Raw genomic sequence first — 18,439 nt, 5'->3', positions numbered from 1 at the left:
TACTAAGTCATATCTTCTTGGAAACTAGTGACTTTAAAGCTTTGCCAAAAGGCATTTCTGTTACTAGGATCTTGTTTTCACAGGGCTCCTTACTACACTTTTGCCGTTGAGGCCAAGTGTATATAGTTTATTTTGGAGAAATGGCCAAACAGAGCTAGAGAAGAGGAAACAGCCCAGAGAACAGTCTGGAGATGGGGCTGTAGGACACAGACATCCTCCCCTGGGCAACATCAAGATCAAAAGTCTGCAGAGCCTGGGAGTTTGGGACCTGAGGTGAAACTAGATCTAGTGGGAGTGGAGATAATAAGAAGCAATGCAATATTTGCCTTCAAATCTCCTGAAGCAAGACAAATGGGATTTGCTGTGCAGATAAAAATGCTCTCTGATAAAGCCTGATAGCTGGTTGCTTCACCTGTCTGGCAGGACTTGATCTATAATACTGCATTTGCACATCCAATGCTTGTATACTAGAAGGACACAAATACAACTGAGTGCTCTTCTGACAAAAAAGAGTGAAGGGGATCCATGGGATGGCTGAAGACACTTGTTCTGAAATAAAGGATTTGCTGGGGATAACATGTAGGACAAAAAGTGGTGAAATGGAGTTTCCCAGGAAAGCTGCAGATGCGTGCACTTCCTGAGGGATACAGTACTTGGCAAGCTGATCCATCAGTGCATGCAGCCTGCCCCTCATACAGGGGCAGTGATCTTCCTTTGCAATCTGGAGTCTGATTTCCTCCATGCATGCGTGTGCCCTGTCTATCTTCTCTCATCCCTTTAGGATTTTTAACAGCAACATTCACTGTGTCTGTGTGAGTGCAACTCAGCTGCTGTCCTTGTTCTGTGGAGGAAAAATGTGAGGAACAAAGGCCATATGGCTCATATAATTTGTCTTAACTGGAAGAGGGCAGAAGTCCTTGCATTTTAATTAGCAAGAGAAAATCTGAAACCATCCTGGCATCTGTACCTAGATGAAGTGTGGCTTTTTGTAGTACAGCAGAGCTGCTGGTTCCACACTGGCTGACCATTTGTCTGTAGTGGTAGTGGTCCTTGAAGCAATGTACCTTTGGTGTCATCCTGTTCCCCATGAGCTTTAATTCACTGCTAGAAAGGTTCTTCTGCAGGACTCCTTCTACCTTCCCTTGCCTTAAACATCATTCAGCCATGACCACTTTTCACTGTGCTAAATGTCTGTTCCCATCAGGGTGCCATCTCAAAACCCTTTCTCTTAGCAGGTGTTTAGTTAGTCAGTTTCTTTTCAAAGGATCTTTTAAAATTAATTATTCAGCCTCTAGATCTGTTTCTGTTCTGGACTCCCATCAGAAGAACATCAGGGTTATGGCAGCAATGTGCTGGGAATTGAGGGTTTTAGCCCTCACTTGATGGCTGTTGGTTTGAAAGGGTTTTGTTCTGATGGGTACACCCCAAAACATAAGATGGGGTTCTCTGTAATTGATGTTAAACTTTTCAGATGGTTTTATGAGTAGGTGTCTGCTGTCTCTGGTCTTCCATCCTTTTTATTCTTCTTACAGAAATCTCGTTGTATTTTGTCTTCAATGGCGATAAACTTGTCTGGCACGTTTACCACCACAGCAAGATGACACTTATCCTGAGGATAAGCCAAAACAAGGGTAGAGGGTAAAAGCTGGCACCAAATCTGAGATGAAAATGAGGAACTTCATCAAGTAGGACATCAACTTCCACTCTTCTTTGCACCTTTAAAATCTTCTTCCAAGTGTCTTTCCTCACACGGTGCTTCAGCTTGAGGCAGGTTGTCTTTGCTTTTGGGATCAGAAGAAGGTGCTGTCCATAATCCTACTTGCTTCTAGGTTGCTAGTCCTAAATACACATTCCTTATAAAAATGAGTAGGTTTATGGTGATCTCTGATCTCAAATTGTATTGTAAAAATCACCCAAAGGATTAATAATAGCAAGGACTTATCTGAGCTTTATCTGTCTCCTTGGAAACCTTCATGAAGCCTGGAAACTCACCTCCCATTACTGGCACCAAAAAGGTAGCGGTTGGTCTCAAAACAATCAGGCTAAACCTGTGGAAACCATCCAAGCATGTCGGAGGCAAGAACCACTCTTGATTTCAGAGCTGGAGGCTACAAATAGCATTGAAATAAACGCTTTTGGCAAACCACCCGTACAGCTGGTTTTCGGCATGTCTGAACAGCACTGAGGGAGACTGTGCTGAAGCAGCTGCCTGTGTGCCTCGAAGTGTGAGGCGCTCGTGCCGTCGAGCTCCTTCCAGCATGGCAGATGATGTCCCATCTCCTCGCTTGAGCGCAGGCACCGTGCTGGGAGGAACGTTCTCCAGCGATGCTGACTCATTGGCTTTGCAAAACCCCAGAGTGGAAAAGTACCCGTTGCTGGGACAAAGTACCTTGGTGGGCAGCCAACGTTTAATTGTGCTTAGGTTTTACCTGTTGGGTTACTGCATGGCAATGTTTTGCCTCGACAGGGAGTGTGTCATGCTGTTCCAGGGAAAATTCCAGCAAATATGGCCTTGCATGTGTGGAGCTGGTTTTATTTTTTTTGACTCCTGAAGGTGCCTCCAGTGTATGTTGGCCTTCTCACAGAGACGCTGTTTTGTCATCTTGTGGTGCCAACTACCAATAGAAACTGTAATGAAGATTTTTGGTTGTGACTGGTTCATTGGAGAGCTTTCAGACAATGAAGAAAACCTGGTGATTTCTTTCTATTATTTGGGGGGTTTTGTTGTCTTGGCGGTTTTTTGAGGGCCTTTATTTCATCTTCTCTTGGGTACCAAAACTTTGCCACCACCTATTTGGGATGGCTTTATTTTTTAAGGGCTCTGAAGTGCTTTGGTTTGTACTGCTTGTGCTGCTGAAATCAAGAAGCATTTGGTTTGCTGCACATCTGATGTAAACCCACCTATTAAAAATATGGCCAGTCAACCTGCCTGGTGGTCCGATCGATAGTAACAAACAATCACAATTAGCATCTTCTGTTAGACCAGGAGAAAGGCTTGTGTTCGTTGAAATAAATCTATGTAAGGTTAGGTAGCCTTTCATTAAATCAAGCTTCAGCTTTTTTTGTGTGCAGTACAACAATAATGAGGTCTCATCTCCTGTATCTAGTTACTAAATTTCTAATGGCTTTTTGCTTTTGAGTTTATCCTGTTGTCCAAAACAATCCTTTTTTTCTCTTTTCGTTTTGTGCTTTTTCCCTTCCTTTCAGTCTAGTTGAGCTGTTTCCAGCAGTGCTGGATATGTATGCTCTCTAAAATACCTAGAATTCCTAGGGATTAAAGATACATTTTATTTTTTTTTTTAAACAGTATTGTTGTTGCCCCATAGTGACCTGGCATGATGGGAGACTAATGCTGAAATCAGTGTACTGGGAGATCCCACACCTAAGTCCCATACAGGGAACTTCCAAAAGGCATCTTTTTACAAGAAGGAAAATACCCTTTTTCAGGTATTGTCCTAATCATGCCTTGAGTTTTTAGTCCAATTATTGGCAGACGAGAGACTGATACTGGAAAGGAGAGCTAAGGCAGGGAGAACTTAAAAAAAATTTTAAACGATGGTCATGTTTCCAAAAGGATGAGAAAATATCCCTAAAGTTTGTCGATGAAGCAAAGATCAAATCCTTTAGTGCAGCTCGGCACACAGTGCTAGAGGTGTGCAGTGACTTCAGTTACACTTTGGAACAAATTTGGTTCTCCTGTGCAAGCTTCTGCATTAGCCTCCCCAACATAAAAATGATACAGTGATTTTTATTAAGGCCTGGCAAGGTGGCTAATTAGGGGAAAAATGCAGTCTAGTGATGTCCCTCTGTAGCAAGGCTACGCTGCTGTAACTAGCACGCTTTCATAATCTTCATTAAGGAAAGTACAGAGCTCTTGACTCCGTTTGAAAGCATTTGCAATTGGCTTCTGAGCACAAAAATAGTCAAAATAAGTTCATCCATGGGCAATTTTCTAGAAATTACTTGCTGTGACTCTGTAACAGGAAGAAATGAATAGTAGCCTGATCTTTGCAAGGGATGAGCCTATCAAACCAAGTGCAGAGTAGGAACAGCTTCTAGAAACCCTGGACAGGGTCTGTTTGTGGCTTTCAGTGGATGTTGGCAAGGTTTATATAGGACAGAGGTTTTGGAGTGAAATCATTGCTTTATGCCTCAGGGCTTCCTTTACTTCAGCACTGGTTTCTTAAGAAATTAAAATTGTGTCCTGTTGCACTGGATCACTGCAGCCTGGATTTGGGTTTTAGACATAACGTGCCTGAATGTATTGTGTAAAGGAGGAAAAACCATCAAAGAAACTGGAGGGAGACAGAAAAACACAAGCAGAAAGTTTATGCATTTATTTAGTTACTGCAGTTGTGCTGTAAAACATTTTAAAAAAAATTTAGCACTAATCTCAGCCAGTAATTCCTGTACCTCTACCCTAAACATACTGAATTTGGGTCTTCAGCTCCTTTTTTTCTTAGAGGGAGACAGAGACAGGCTGGGGTGATGGAAAGACCTGTAACTCAGATTTTCCCTTTTCACAAAAACCTTGCATTGCAGGGGATATGAAGTCCTGGTACAGAGAAATTCTGCCTCCAAAGTGGTGCCAGGGGAACCTCCGGGAATAGGCAGCATCTGATTTTAGGGGACAGGGTTAAATTTGCTTTCCTGGCTTTCTGATTGACCTTTACTGGGTTATGTCATTGGTGTGAGTGGCTTGTTGAGTCCCCTCAAGGCTAGGATCGATCAAGAGGTTTAGAAACCAGGGAGGACAGCTTTCTGCATCAATGATGGACTCATTTGGAGATGTAATTATTTATATCAGGGTGACTGGCTCTGGCCAGGTTAGGAGCTTACCCACCACATGCTCACAAGAAGATGATGCCTTTGCCTGAAGGGCTTATCTTCTTTTCACAAGCTTCTGACCCACAGGGAATCGTGCTGTCAAGTAGTAGCATTGTGGTGTGTTAAGAGACTACCCAGCACATGCCCTCGTGGGGCACCGTGTTATGGAGAGCACTTCTGCTGACGTCCGTGCTGCTGATTCAGAGCAGCCAGAGATGTTCATCCACCTATAAACTCTCTTCAAGAGGATGCTCTTCACTTCTAGTGGTGTTGTGATGAAGATGATGTTACAGCTCCTAAGTGCGTATTTGGATGGTCAGACCTTAAGTGACAATCTGTTCTTAAAACAGTTTTAAAATGCTGCTTCCTCTGTACAGCTGCAAAGCTGCATTTTCAATGCAGATCTGGCCAGAGTTTTGTAAGTTTAACGTGTTTGGGGTCAAGTTCCTGGGAAAGGAATGGATGTGCCTCGCATCTGAGAAGCTGCATGCAGCCCTGGTGGGGTCTGGTTAAGTTCTGCCCTTCTTGAAGACTGAAGCTTGGTCTGCAAACTCTGTAGGGGCTAGGGATGAGGCAGGAGTGGGATATTCTACTCCTGGGGTTGAGATCATCTCTCCACAGGGTTAAACTCAGTGGCAAATGTCTGAGTGCTGAGGATGGGACAGTCATAGTGCACTGAGTTTTAAAACTCAGTGAAAATCTCAGGCTTTTATCTTGCTGCAACCTATATTACAGCACTGCCCTTAAGATGCATGAACATCACTACTATCTTTACATGGCCAAATTTGTCCAGTCTGGCAAACAGAAATCCCATCCCCAAAAGGCTGTTTTCTTATTTGGCTTTCATCTATCACCTCTGCGTGCAGTCTTAGCTCTGTCTAAATTTACTTTTCCCCCGTCCAGCTGATGGAGGCTCCTGTGTATTGACTTTGCCACCTCAGATCTGTTAGGTTCTGTGTTTCCTTTGAGTGCCTCCAACACTGGAGGCTGGAGCTCCCCCGTCATTTAGGTCAAAGCTTCCCCTGCACCTCAAACCAACTGCATCTCAGGAGGACTAGTGTCCAAGCAAGGCTTGACCCTGGCCCTGCAGAAACTGAAATACACTGGAAAGAGGCAAGAACCATTTTTAATCTTGTTATTAAACAGCAGAATCTGTGCCCTCTCTGGGTTAGGATTCTGTTGTGTCAGAGTTTGGTGTATAGGTAAGACATGAGAAGACCTTGGTCATGTTGGTCCATCTCTACAGAGGTGGAATAATATTGTAGCCATGCTTGGTTGCCTTCGTTAGCCCTGATTCATGCAATATGGGCTCCTCATTGTGTATGTGGGTAACAGCAGTGTTGCCCTACCTGTGTCAAAGGTTTTTGCATTCATTGTGTAGTGGAGTTAGTCCAACCTGTCCTTTCCAGTCTGCCTTAGCCTGAGAGATGATTTACAGCTCAGTACACTTTGCTTTCCTGTTCCTTGGTTGTCCGCATCCCTGGCAAGACTGCTTATAGGGGTGAGGGTTCACTTGCTGCTTGATGTGGTGCCACATCTTGAGCTGGGACTTGTGTTGCATCTGCCCAGCAACCCTTCCTGACAGGCTGCTGGACTTGCATTGTCCTTTGGTTTCTCTAGCTCAGCTGTCTCTCGTTTGAAGACAGCTCACTTCATTTCCTTCTGATTGCTGCAGTCTCTGAAAGCAAACATTTAGCATTACCCTGTAGAGAGAGGATCACCTTGCAGTGTTATCCTGAGGAAACCTGAGCTACTTGGGAGGGGAAACCTGAGATGCTGAAAGCAACCCAAGGAGATGGAGCAAGTCTGAATGGGATCTTCAGATCTTTGTGGCTGCTGCTCCCTGCTGACAGCTCTGAGCATTGTGCATATATTGCCAAAAGCTCTTTTCAGTCCCGACCTTGCATGACCCGGTGCTGGACTGTGCAAGAGGGTGTGATGGGGGCGTTGCCTCTATCTTCGCCTAGACAAGTCAGGCTTTGATTAGAAGCTTTTTTTAAGGAAGATAACGTTCCTCTGTGTTGCCTTTGTTGAACAAACATAAAAATGAACTAGTATTGATGTGTGGTTTGAGCCGGAGGAATTCAGTAGAGAGATACCGGAGCTGTGTGAAGGTTGTTGCTGACATTTGGTCTGATTATTTTATCCCAAAGCTTTGCTGACCCAAGCAGTAAGGTGATCAGCATATAAGAAAACAAATGATCCTTAGAGACACCTTAGACTCTTGAGCAGTTTTTTATATTTATTGTGCACCTTGCTTGCATGGTGCATTTAGGCCTTTGTGCTTAATTTATTCTATTTTCCAACCCCTGAGTAATTCTTGAAAATCGTGGGTTGTAAATGCTCATTGTGTCTTGATGGAAACTTACTGATCCTGGTGGTGGCAGCGATGAGTGGAAAAACAGGATGTTACAGGTGCTCTAAACCTGGAAGCAAAATTGGAAAAAAGAAAATGATTTTTAAAAATAGCTTTGTTTTGATGTGGTCATGTTTCAGTGCAGAAAGCCTGCCAGGTTTTCTCTCCAGTTGTCTTTTTTTTTTTCCTGGTCTGCCTGTTGGTTTATGACATTTTGGGGCTAGCCATACTGTACTGGTTTTGTAGAAAAACAAAGTATTTTTCTTCACCCTATATTTTTTTAAACAGCCCTGATTTCTGTTACTATCTGCTCCATTCAACAGGAAGGAATCCGAAATAAAATTTTAGTCCTTATCCCTGATAGCCACTGAGATAAATTTTCTAGGCTTAAGGCTATTTTTAATTGTTGTTAAACTAACTAGAACATCTGTTGTTAGAGAAATCAACTAAGTTTTAGACTAATAAGATGACTTCATTGAATGAGTAGATGTGGAAATAAAATATGTGCTACAGAACAGTGGTCTAGGTGTTCTCCATGGTATGGATAATCTATCTGGACTTGTGGAAAGCATTTGACACTGTCCCACATGACATCCTTGTCTCTAAATTGAAGAGACATGGATTTGACAGATGGGCCACGCAGTGAACAAAGAATTGGCTGGATGGTCGCACTCAAAGAGCTGTGGTCAACAGCTCAATGTCCGAGTAGAGAGCAGCGATGAGGGGTGTCCTCAGGGGTTGGGGTTGGGACTGGCGCTGTTTAACATCCTTGTTGTGGACATGGACAGTGGGACTGAGCGCACACTCAGCCAGTTCCCCACCAACACCGAGCTGTGTGGTGCGGTGAGGGAAGGGATCCATCCCGAGGGACCTGGGCAGGCTGGAGAGGGGGGACCCTGTGAACTTCATGGAGGTCAACAAGGCCAAGGGCAAGGTCCTGCCCATGGGTCGGGGCAATCCCAGGCACAAGTCCAGGCTGGGCAAGTAGTGGCTGGAGAGCAGCCCCAAGGAGAAGGACTTGGGGGGGTTGGTGGGTGGAAAACTGCCTGTGAGCCAGCAACATGCGCTGGCAGCCCAGAAAGCCACCCGTGTGCTGGGCTGCACCCAGAGCAGTGTGGGCAGCAGGATGAGGGGGGGGATTCTCCCCCTCTGCTCCGCTCTCGGGAGACCCCCCTGCAGTGCTGGGTCCAGCTCTGGGGGCACCAACAGCAGAAGGACATGGACCTGCTCGAGCGGGGCCAGAGGAGGCCACGAAGATGCTCGGGGGGCTGGAGCACCCCCCTGTGAGGACAGGCTGAGAGAGTTGGGGGGTTCAGCTGGAGAAGAGAAGGCTCCGGGGAGACCTTAGAGCGCCCTCCCAGGACTGAAAGGGGCTACAGGAAAGGGGGGAGGGATTCGTCATCAGGGGGTGTAGTGACAGAATTGAGGGGTGATGGCTTTAAACTGAAAGAGGGTAGATTTAGGATAGATGTAAGCAATAAGTTCTTCCCTGTGAGGGTGGTGAGGCCCTGGCACAGGTTGCCCAGAGAAGCTGTGGCTGCCCCCTCCCTGGAAGGGTTCAAGGCCAGGTTGGACGGGGCTTTGGGCAACCTGGGCTAGTGGAAGGTGTCCCTGCCCGTGGTAGAGGGTTGGAAGTGGATGATGTTTAATGTCCCTTCCAACCCAAACCAGTCTGTGATTCTATGATAATACCCTGGTTTCTGGACTTCCTTCTTTCTATACTGGCTTCATAATTACTGTTTGCATAGAAAGATAGGAGAATGAAGAACGGTTAAGGTGGTTTAGGTAACTGGAGATAACCCATGAACAGAGAATTGGTATCACATTAACAATCACTTGCTGGGAGTCTTCAGCTAGCCACTGTTTGGGGAACCACACTGGTGAGCAAATCTCTCATACTCTAATTTTGCACCAGACCTCGAGCTAGCCGGGTTTCTGGCATTGCAGGCCATGATAACTCTGCATTGAACTCTACCCTGTGTGTGAAAGACCATCAGTGGAGGTAAATGCATTGTTCATCTTCAGGCTCTAGTAACATGCAATTCTGTCTGGGGAATGCCAGTGTAACTGGCCAGTCTGTGATCTGCAAAACAAGATTGTTTTGGCTCCCTAATATCTCTAAACCATGCTGACATGGTTTCATAAACATTTCCACTTGCTACTAATCTCTCACTGCTCTTTTTTTTCCCCCCATAGTTGGCACCAGAAAACACTCTGATGTCCTTCCAGAAGGCAGTGGAGCAGAAGATGTATGGAGTCCAAGCTGATGTTGTACTGAGGTAAGCCGGTGTGCTGGTTGGTCCAAGACTTCCTGTATGAATGGCCCAAACCATGCTGCTGGGTCTTTCTTATCTGATGTGTGACTGGTGGTTACTGCTCTTGCCCGTTGAAAAGGGGCCTTGTGGTGAATGTATCCAGTAACTCCTTGCTGTCTCCATTTGTAATGCACGGACGCTACGAATTGTTCCACTGAGATGTTGATTAAAGTTGAAGTTGTCCAGGTGGGGGAACCTGGATATCTTTGTCATGAAACTAATCTTCAGTTGCAGGAAGACTGTAGTTTATCCTAGAGCTTTATTACAGTGAAACAGTGCCTGCTTTCTAGCCTGGCTTGAAGTCCCCTGGGCTTGGGAAGAGACAGCCCTGCTTAAATGTGTGTTTTGTTGGCATGCCCCAGGTGCAGAGAGAGCAGACATCCCAAACTGACTTCATGGCACTGGAAGTCTTCAGGAGGGTTTTTATCAGCCTTTCAAAACTCGAATTTAGAGGCCCAGGGTTAAGCCCCTTCTGCTCTTCCCCTCCCTCTTATGCCACTAGTGCTGGGGGAAGGAGGAACCCAATGATACTGCTGTCAAAAAGTCATTCCTTGCAGGCAGATGTTGAGCTGAATTGACAAGGTCAATTTAGAGAGGGTAAATGAGAGCTGTGCTTTGTTCTAGGAGTGTGATCATTCTTTAATATTATTGTTCCTTTTCTAAACTGTGTTTTTTGCATGAGTTATAGATGTGCAAGAGGGCAAAAGTGGCACAAAGGGAGCAGTAATGACTTGTCTTGGTGATCCCTCAGTTTGTTATAAGTACAAGAAAGACTCGAAGCTGATCTTTTATATTTCTCTGACCGCTTTGAAAAGATGCGGTCTTGCATCCATCATATCTTGATGGAAAGATATTTTTGCCTGGTGGAAGGTGGGCTTCTGAAGTTTGTTAGTGCTTTTTTTCTTTATATCATTTGCTTTCAAACAATTTTATAAAAACTAAAGTAATTTCTTCCCACTGGGGAGTGGAAGGGAAGGATGAAGTATGAATTGGGATGTATGTGATACAATTCTTGTTCTTTCCAAATTTAGTTCACTAACTGTGTGAAGGGACAGCTATTTGACTGTCCAGACTCACAGATGAGAACTTGGCTCATGTGGCTGAATCAGTTGCTTCTGTTAGCACTGGCCAAGGAGAAAGGTGGACTTTTGGGAGGCAGAGAAGTAGAAAAGCTCCAAGAGCTTTCCCTGTTGCCACCCATCAGGCATCTCAGAGGAGCACTCCAAGCATCCATAGCTTAAACAATGCCCCTGATAGCCCAGTTATCTGAGGCCCTCTCTAGGAGACCCAAGCGTCTTTATAAAAAGAGGACTCCAGTGACCTTCAGACCAAAAAGTGAGCTTTCAGAACAGCTGGCAGTAACTTTGGGAAGGGTTTGCAGCACAACACCCATTGCTGCCCTTATCCCTTTGAAAGATGCTCTTTGTGCCTGTGGCTGAATGGGTCCACTTCACCTGGGATGTCCTCAGGACATCCCTCCTGGGATGTTTCCATGTTCTTCTAGGCACATATCAGCCATGGGTGGGCTGCTTGGACATACTCAGGCCCATCGCATCCTTCTCCCTACCCATTACACACCCCAAACTGTGTGGGCCTGGTTATAAAGCCAGTGCTGGTTATAAAACCAACTTTGCTTCCAGCAGCAGGAGCATGGTATTGCTGCGTGTCCCCCTCTCATCTTCTACCTCCTCCCACATCTCTTCTTCTAAAGTTCTGAATTATTTTTCAGACCTGTGCCTGTTAATACGTTGTGGTTAGCCTTGGGTAGTGCTGAGTGACTCTGTAAGGGGAAGGATTAGAAAGGAGAGAGTGAATGTTCAGTGCCCCATAGGATTTCTGAACTGTGGTTAAGGCTTAGCAGTATCTGATGATGGTCTGCTATGAGATGTTAAGACTTGAGCTCCTATCTCCCTTAAACACTCCACACATTTAATTCTGCAGTTGCTTAGCATCTTTCATTTTATTTTTTTTTAATAAACTGTATTTATTAAAAACCCTTCTAACTGCAGCAGCGTGGTGTGCTGCTGAGCATGGTATTGCTGTGTCAGTGCATTGCTTTGGGTTGGGGGGGAAGTAGTTGGCACAGCACATGCTAGAAATAGCAAATAAAGATGCCAGTGACCTTTGTGATAAGGGACTTCTACAGGCAGTGGTAAAGCTGAGGCAGCGTTTGCTCCATCATCTAAAATTGTTTTTTGTTTTCCCTCTAGCTCTGGAGGTGAGCGCTCTGGGTTGCCTCCTAATTCAAAGGGATTTTGTATTTTAACCCCATCTTCTTTCCTGACTTTATGAGTCTCCTATTATGAAGATGGGCTCCTTGCTTTCAAAAATGTCATCGTAATCCATCTGGCTGCCCTGGGTTTATCTTGATTTCTGAGTGCAGACAACTGTCCCCCTGCCCTGGATAAAAACCATCACTGCCCTGCGTAGTGTTACCACTGATCCAGTCACAGAAAATTGGGTGGAAGAAAGTTTGAAGAGCTTTTTAGGTTTCCCAGAACCATTGTTCTGTAATATCTAGGTGACTTAAGAACCACAGTGTATGCATTTGTCTATTTAGTTTCATCTGAGGGGCAGATTTTCTTTAAGATGCATGAACTTAACTCATGCGAGCATGGATCTTTCCTGAAACGAATTTTCAATTGGAAAAGGCAATTTCAGAGCAATTTTCGTAGCTTGGAACCCTTGCATCTTGCTGAAAGCCTGTGAACATTAACTTCTCATACAGTCTGGGAGCCTTTGAAAATCTTACTCATCATCTGCTATTAAGAATTTGAGAATAGCTTGTGTGTGTGTTTCTGGATACAGGGTATGGAAAACCTCTGCTGTTATAGGGAGGTACAGACATTGCTGAAGGCTTTGGTTAGCGTGAGCATTCAGGGTGGGTGTTCTTGTCCAAGCTATACGAGTTTGGCATGTGACATGTTTGAGGGGGTAGTGGGGAGGAGGGATGGATGGATAGGGTTATGTTAGCATTTGAATGACTGAAAACATCTAGCAGGTATCTAAGACTTTTTACTCTGGGTGCATCTCGTTTCAGCTGGTCTTGGGGATGCTGGGGGTGTGTTAAGCTGGTCAAGATCTTCACAATGATGTTGATGCGAAGTTGTGAGAGAGGCTGGAGTGGGAATGGGTGTTTGTCTAGTACTGTCTATGTGGTTGTGCCCCTCCACCTGTAATGGGGTCTCCAACTGTCTTTGCAGCTATGATGGAGTGCCATTTCTGATGCATGACAAGACACTCAGGAGAACAACAAATGTGGAGGAAGTGTTTCCAGAGCGGGCCTACGAGCACTCCTCCATGTTCAACTGGACTGACCTGGAAAAGCTCAATGCTGGAGAGTGGTTCCTAAAGGTGGGTACAGCCACGGAGAGGGGTCCTGGAGCCATGGCCTTGGGATGAAAGCTCATGCCTAAACCCTCCTTAAAGTGAAGAAGTGTAGATCCATCTCCTCAGTGGAGTGGTTTGAAGTGCAGCTCGACCAAGTGTCCATGAACCACGTTTAGGTCTGTCCTGTACTAAACTTAGACTTGGTCTAAAGGACATGTTGTCTTTCTGCACCTCTTCTACCACCTGGAAGAAGAGGCTTTAATGCCTGGCTGACACCACAAAGAACCTCAAGACCTCCAGGAGGAGGAACGTGATTATAAAGAGAACAGAAAAGACAGTGTCTCATATGCCATTCCTTTTTCTTTAATTTACTTTTGGAGACAGTTTTCTTTACAAAGAAAAAGCAAGAAATTCAGCCTTGTCTGGGAGGGTGAGGAATTGCTGTGGGATGGGCTTGACACATCCTTTGGCATTCAGCCAGGTTGCAGGTGGGATTTCTTTTTGCCAAGCTACTCTCTGGCCAGCAGCCATAACCTTCTTGGAGAGCATTAGCTGTGGTCTGGAAGGAAAGGAGGGCTTGCAGCACTCTGGCACACTCATGCAAACTTGAACGTGGCTTGCTGAGGCATTGCTGCAGTGATGAGAGCTCAGGTACCGGTTTCATATGCTGGCTTGGAGTTCCCTGGGTGCTTGCTTGGTGGAAGCCTGAAACCACCATAGCTTCACTGCTGTTCTGAGCTGGTCTGAAGGTGGGATGAGGATGCCTGTGTATTACAGCTGCACAGAAGCTGGCTTGGCTTGCAGAGGTGATTCTGGGAGAGGGAATGCAAGGAAACTGCTGTTTGTTGGATGAGAAGGGCCAAGGTAGCATCTGGAAGGCTGCTTTTTAGGATATATTTTGAAGCAGTCGTTCCTGAAGTCAGAAGCCCTTCTCTTCTAACAGCCTCTCTGATCACTCTTAGTTAGATAACAACTGGTCCTTTTTATTTTTGGATCCTGAAGAGAATCCCTGGTGATTGTGTACATAGCATGAGAAGGTACATTTTTAGCTTTCTACCTTGGAAAATTACATTACTGCCCTGTAGCTCTGCTCTTCCTCTGAAAATGGGGTGACCTGTCCAACACACTTTGCTTTTAATAAGGATCTGTGACCTCCCCTTGGGTAGGGAAACTGAGGCACAGAGAAACACTTCAGCAAGCTGCCAGATGGTCCTCAAGAGCAGCTGTCAGTGTGTCCCACTGCTGCCAAGGTGAGATAGAAAAGGGTCTTCACCTGTACTGGGGGCATCTGGACTTTGTGGCAGTAATATTGGGATCTGCTTTGCTTTCAGAATGACCCTTTCTGGACGGCTGGGTCTCTCTCAAGGTCTGACTACTTGGAAGCTGCCAACCAGTCAGTCTGCAAGCTGGCAGATATGCTAGAGGTGATCGAGGACAATGTATCGCTCATCCTGAACTTCCAGGACCTGCCATCAGCTCATCCCTACTATAGCACTTACATCAACATCACCCTGGAAACCATCCTGGCATCGGGAATTCAGCAACAGGCTGTGAGTTCTGTGGGGTTGGTGACATTTCCAAAATTGCCCCCCTAATGGGTTTCCCTGAATCTTTGAGTGCCTCTATTTGGACATCAGTCCTTGAGTGATCCATTCTGGACAATTGATTTCAAATGCCACCCTGTGCCAGGAGGTCATGCTGGGGAGGACTGTTCCTCCAGGCTGGTCGTCCCAGAGGCTGGGCTTAGCATGGACCTCTGAAAGCCACCCAAGGTGACTGCTGATGTAGCAGTGTGCCCTGGCAGTAAGGAGGCTTGACAGCCTCTTGGGCTATACAAATGGTAGTAGAGCTAGTAGATGGAGGGAAGTGATTGTTTCTTTTTCCCTTACTCAGCAATCACTGTACTGACCAGTACAAGACAGATGTTGATAAACTGGGGCAAGTCCTGAAGGCCACCAAACTGGTCAGGGGGTTGAACATAGGAAGAGGGGCTGAGAGAACTGAGTTTTTTCATCCTGGAAAAGAAAAGACTTTGGAGAGCTGCTATTAGGTCTCCCCAGTACTGGCGAGGAGGTTGTTGAGAAGTTGGACTGAGACTCTTCACTGAGCTGCATGTCAGGAGGCTGGGAGGCAGCGGTCATAAACTGAAGCAGGAGAGGTACCTGCTGGATATAAGGAAACCAGTTTTCTCTGCAAGGGCAGGTAGGTGTTGAGAGGGACCTGGAAAACTGAGGGATCTCCATCCTTGGAGATTTTCAAAGCCCAGCTAGACAAAGCCCTGAACAACCTGATCTGAAATCAGTGCTGGGGTTGGTTTGTGTTGGAGTAGAGATCTCCTGAGGTCCCTTCCCACTGAGCGATTCGATAAGAGCCTCAGACATGAGAGAAGAGGCTGAGACCTGGATGCTGGTTGCAAGCAGCAGTGAGGCCTTCCTCTCCTCTGACTCCTCAGTTTTAAATAGTCCTCCCTGGGCTGAGCAACTATTTCCACCTAGAGTCAGCTTCTGCTTCAAGGAGAAACAGATGTCCTGGATCTGAGCGGTTTTCAGCAAAAGGAGGTCTATGTACCTGCAGAGATCTCTTCCAGACTTTCATTTCTGCCCCAGAATTGTCCTTGCTGGGTTATGCCAAACATTTTGATTTCCAGCTCTGAGTGGTTGCATGCAGAGTCCAGCCAGCCTTGTCAGCTGTGTCTTCTCTGACCACAGGGTATATAGATCTTCACCCAGCCCACCAGGAGCTCCCTGTGATGCAATGATTTATTCTGGAGGGAGAGCACCACTTCCCATGTGTCAGAAAGGCACAAGGGTGTCCCTAGGAAAACTACTCTCCTTCACCTAGCTTGGGAAGGAAATCTGGTTCTTTCACTTGCCCTGTGCTCTCCCTTGAATATGGACTGGTTGAAAATAGCATGGTGAGGCTGGCAAGTGGAATGACTACATTGCTCACAGCTCAGATATTTTGTCTGTACCAATTAGGTGCATCTGCATGTGCAGACAAGTTCAGCACTGACTTGTGCAGTGATGGGCCCAGGAGGGAATGGAGCTATTTTTAACTTCCATCTGTGCTTCTAATGACTGACACTGCCACCCAATTCACTATGTGGCTGCAGTGACAGTGTTATCCACAAGCCTCTGCCAGCTTGGTTAGATCCAAGGGAGGACCATGCTGTCTTCTCCTTGGATATTGGAATGGAAAGCAGGAGGAAAAATAGCTGAAACATAGATGTGGGGTTGTGAAGTGATATTTCTCACCCAGTTTTTATGGTTCCCTATTGAAAATACATATGGCTGAATCTGTGCTGCTGTGATGGTTTGGTAGATGAGTGTCACTGAGTTATTAAACATGGGTTAAAGCAATGCGATGCTCAGTGATGCTGCTGAGATCATCTGGTTGGGGCCAGCCTCTGCTGAAAAACTGCCCAGCTTGATTTCTGCATCCACTTTACATCTAGCAGCTGAGCATGTTAACAGTAATTAATTTGACATGTTTTCAAAGCATGGTATGAACTTAAGAAAATCCTTGCCCTGGGCCGGAGTAGATGCAGCCCTGATAAAAGAGGGTGAATAAAACTAGTCTTAGCCATGGGATCACGAGAGGCTTCTCCTGTGCATCCTGTCTGCACTGCCAATTTTAGCCTCATGTCCTTAGTTCTCTCTGTGCCCTGGACCGGGCAGGGAAGACAGGTTTTCAAGGATACACCATGGCTCTTCTCATGAGCCCTTGGCCTGATCCCTTTGTATCTCAACCCTTTTCACCTCGAACATTTTGTGCCTTACAGTCCTTTGGGCTTGAGGATAATCCTGAAATGCATTTCATAAAAGATGTGGGAGGCTGTAAGTGTCTCCTAGACAATTTGTATGACAAACAAGGTAGTCTCTCGTGATTTTGCTTCTGGCTTGCTGTAAACTGGCTGTCTGAAAAACTGCCTCGTGTCACCATCTTTGTGAACCATCTTTGCTGTAGCTGTCCTCTGTCTCCCTCCCTCCACAGGTAATGTGGCTGCCGGACACGGAGAGGCAGCTGGTCAGGCAGATTGCGCCAGGTTTCCAGCAGACTTCTGGCCTCAAGATGGACGCAGAGCACTTGAGGGAAAAGGGCATCGTGAAGCTCAACCTGCGTTACACCAAGGTCACAAACGAGGATGTCAGGTACGGTTGTCCCTTTGGACACTGTTTGATAGCCCGTGTGCTCCACGGTGCATGTTCACAGCTCTGTGCATCCTTGTGCCCTGTGTTCATCCCTGGCCTAGCAGCATCTTTTCATCCCGGGCCATCTTATCTGCACAGAGGTACCTTTACTGATGGACTCGCTCTTGAAAGCTTGAGCTGTGCAAACTTGTTCCTATCCATCACCTGGAATCCGGGCTGTTCCCAGGAGTGCACAGCTGACTGATAACTCTACGTGCTAATTCAGTATATGATGATCCTTTTTGAAATACAAATATATGAATTGTCTGATTCTTATTACACTGTCAGCTCTGGGAAAAAGTGAAGGCTTTTCACACCAAGTACCTCCAGGCGTTGTTTCATCCTCATTAGCAGCTGGCCTTTGCTTCTGTTCCTCTGCTCCAGAGTTGCTACCACAGAATTTTGATTAGTCCAAAGTCTGGATATGCTTTCAGAAATTTATCTTTGCAGAGAGAATTTACCTGTTTTATTACTGTCCTTTGACAGTTATTTAGACTGGTCAGGTCTCCTCTTAAGTGAGATTGGCACAGCGTGGGGTTCCTCTCCTGCTTGAGCCTGTATTTGAACCGTGCAGTGTTAGCTCCCAGTTTTGCCCCCTTCTCAGAAAGGGTGGGATGTCTCTAGTAGAGCTTTTCTATTTTTTAGAGTTTGAATTTTTTCCCTAAAGAAATATTTGAGAAGGGTTTGTAGAAGAAAAGTATCTTCAAAGGATTTGTCTGGCTGTTCATTTGGCCTGGGAGGAGGGAAGAGCTGAAGCCCGTAGCTGTTTGAGAATGTGGTCTTATTTAATGTAATCTAGTGGTGTCTCTCCATGGCTGACAGCAATCAGTCTAGCTGCTCGCCCTTTAAACCAAGCCTGTGCTTTACCTGTTGGAAAACTCCTGTCTGGTTTTCCCTTACTTATTTGAGCTATCTCATGGAGAGGACTGTATGCCAACTCTCTCATCTACCCCAGCTCTTCAGCCCCAATCTCTCATCAATCCCACCTCACCTGTCTCCAAAATCAGACCTCCCACCTGAGTGTTTCTTGAACCCTGAAGACCTTGTGGTGCCCAGTCAAATGTTGCTACATTTGTCCTGCAGCACAAACCAGAACAGGCTCAAAAAGCCCTGGTATAACAGAGTCCCCTCAAAAATCAGCATCTGGAGTTAACATTGCTGCAACCACCTCTGCCCTTGAGAATCCCTTCCCCTTTGGAGCAGCTTGATCATGTTGTGAGCTTTGAGATATCCACATCTTGTGCAGTGGCCTACCACCTCAAAGTGCTTTGCTGATATGGAATTGCAAGGATTATTCTGCCCGTGTGAGGGAGATTAGTGATGGTTCTCCTTTGTAGATAAGGAAACAGCAATTTATGCAAATTGGATGGGTACAGGGAGTCCACTATCAGTGCTTGGTTTGCTGCCGACAGCTCCTGTAC

At 45.9% G+C, this 18,439-nt stretch overlaps 1 protein-coding gene across 6 annotated transcripts in view; it reads left to right on the top strand.

Annotated features, from left to right (window-relative positions):
* Positions 1 to 18,439, top strand: part of GDPD5 (glycerophosphodiester phosphodiesterase domain containing 5) — a 177,930-nt gene that overhangs the window by 143,806 nt on the left and 15,685 nt on the right. For all 6 annotated transcript variants that reach the window (XM_074860524.1, XM_074860527.1, XM_074860525.1 and 3 more), the window contains 4 exons: positions 9,380 to 9,462; positions 12,702 to 12,852; positions 14,160 to 14,378; positions 16,822 to 16,979. In XM_074860524.1, the coding sequence (XP_074716625.1) occupies positions 9,380 to 9,462; positions 12,702 to 12,852; positions 14,160 to 14,378; positions 16,822 to 16,979 (611 nt within the window). The remainder of the gene's footprint in view (positions 1 to 9,379; positions 9,463 to 12,701; positions 12,853 to 14,159; positions 14,379 to 16,821; positions 16,980 to 18,439) is intronic.

This window comes from Strix uralensis, chromosome 2, assembly GCF_047716275.1.
Source record: "Strix uralensis isolate ZFMK-TIS-50842 chromosome 2, bStrUra1, whole genome shotgun sequence".
Lineage (NCBI taxonomy): Eukaryota > Metazoa > Chordata > Aves > Strigiformes > Strigidae > Strix > Strix uralensis.
The sequence above is the reverse complement of the archived record's forward strand: the minus strand, read 5'-3'. Positions and strand labels throughout refer to the sequence as shown.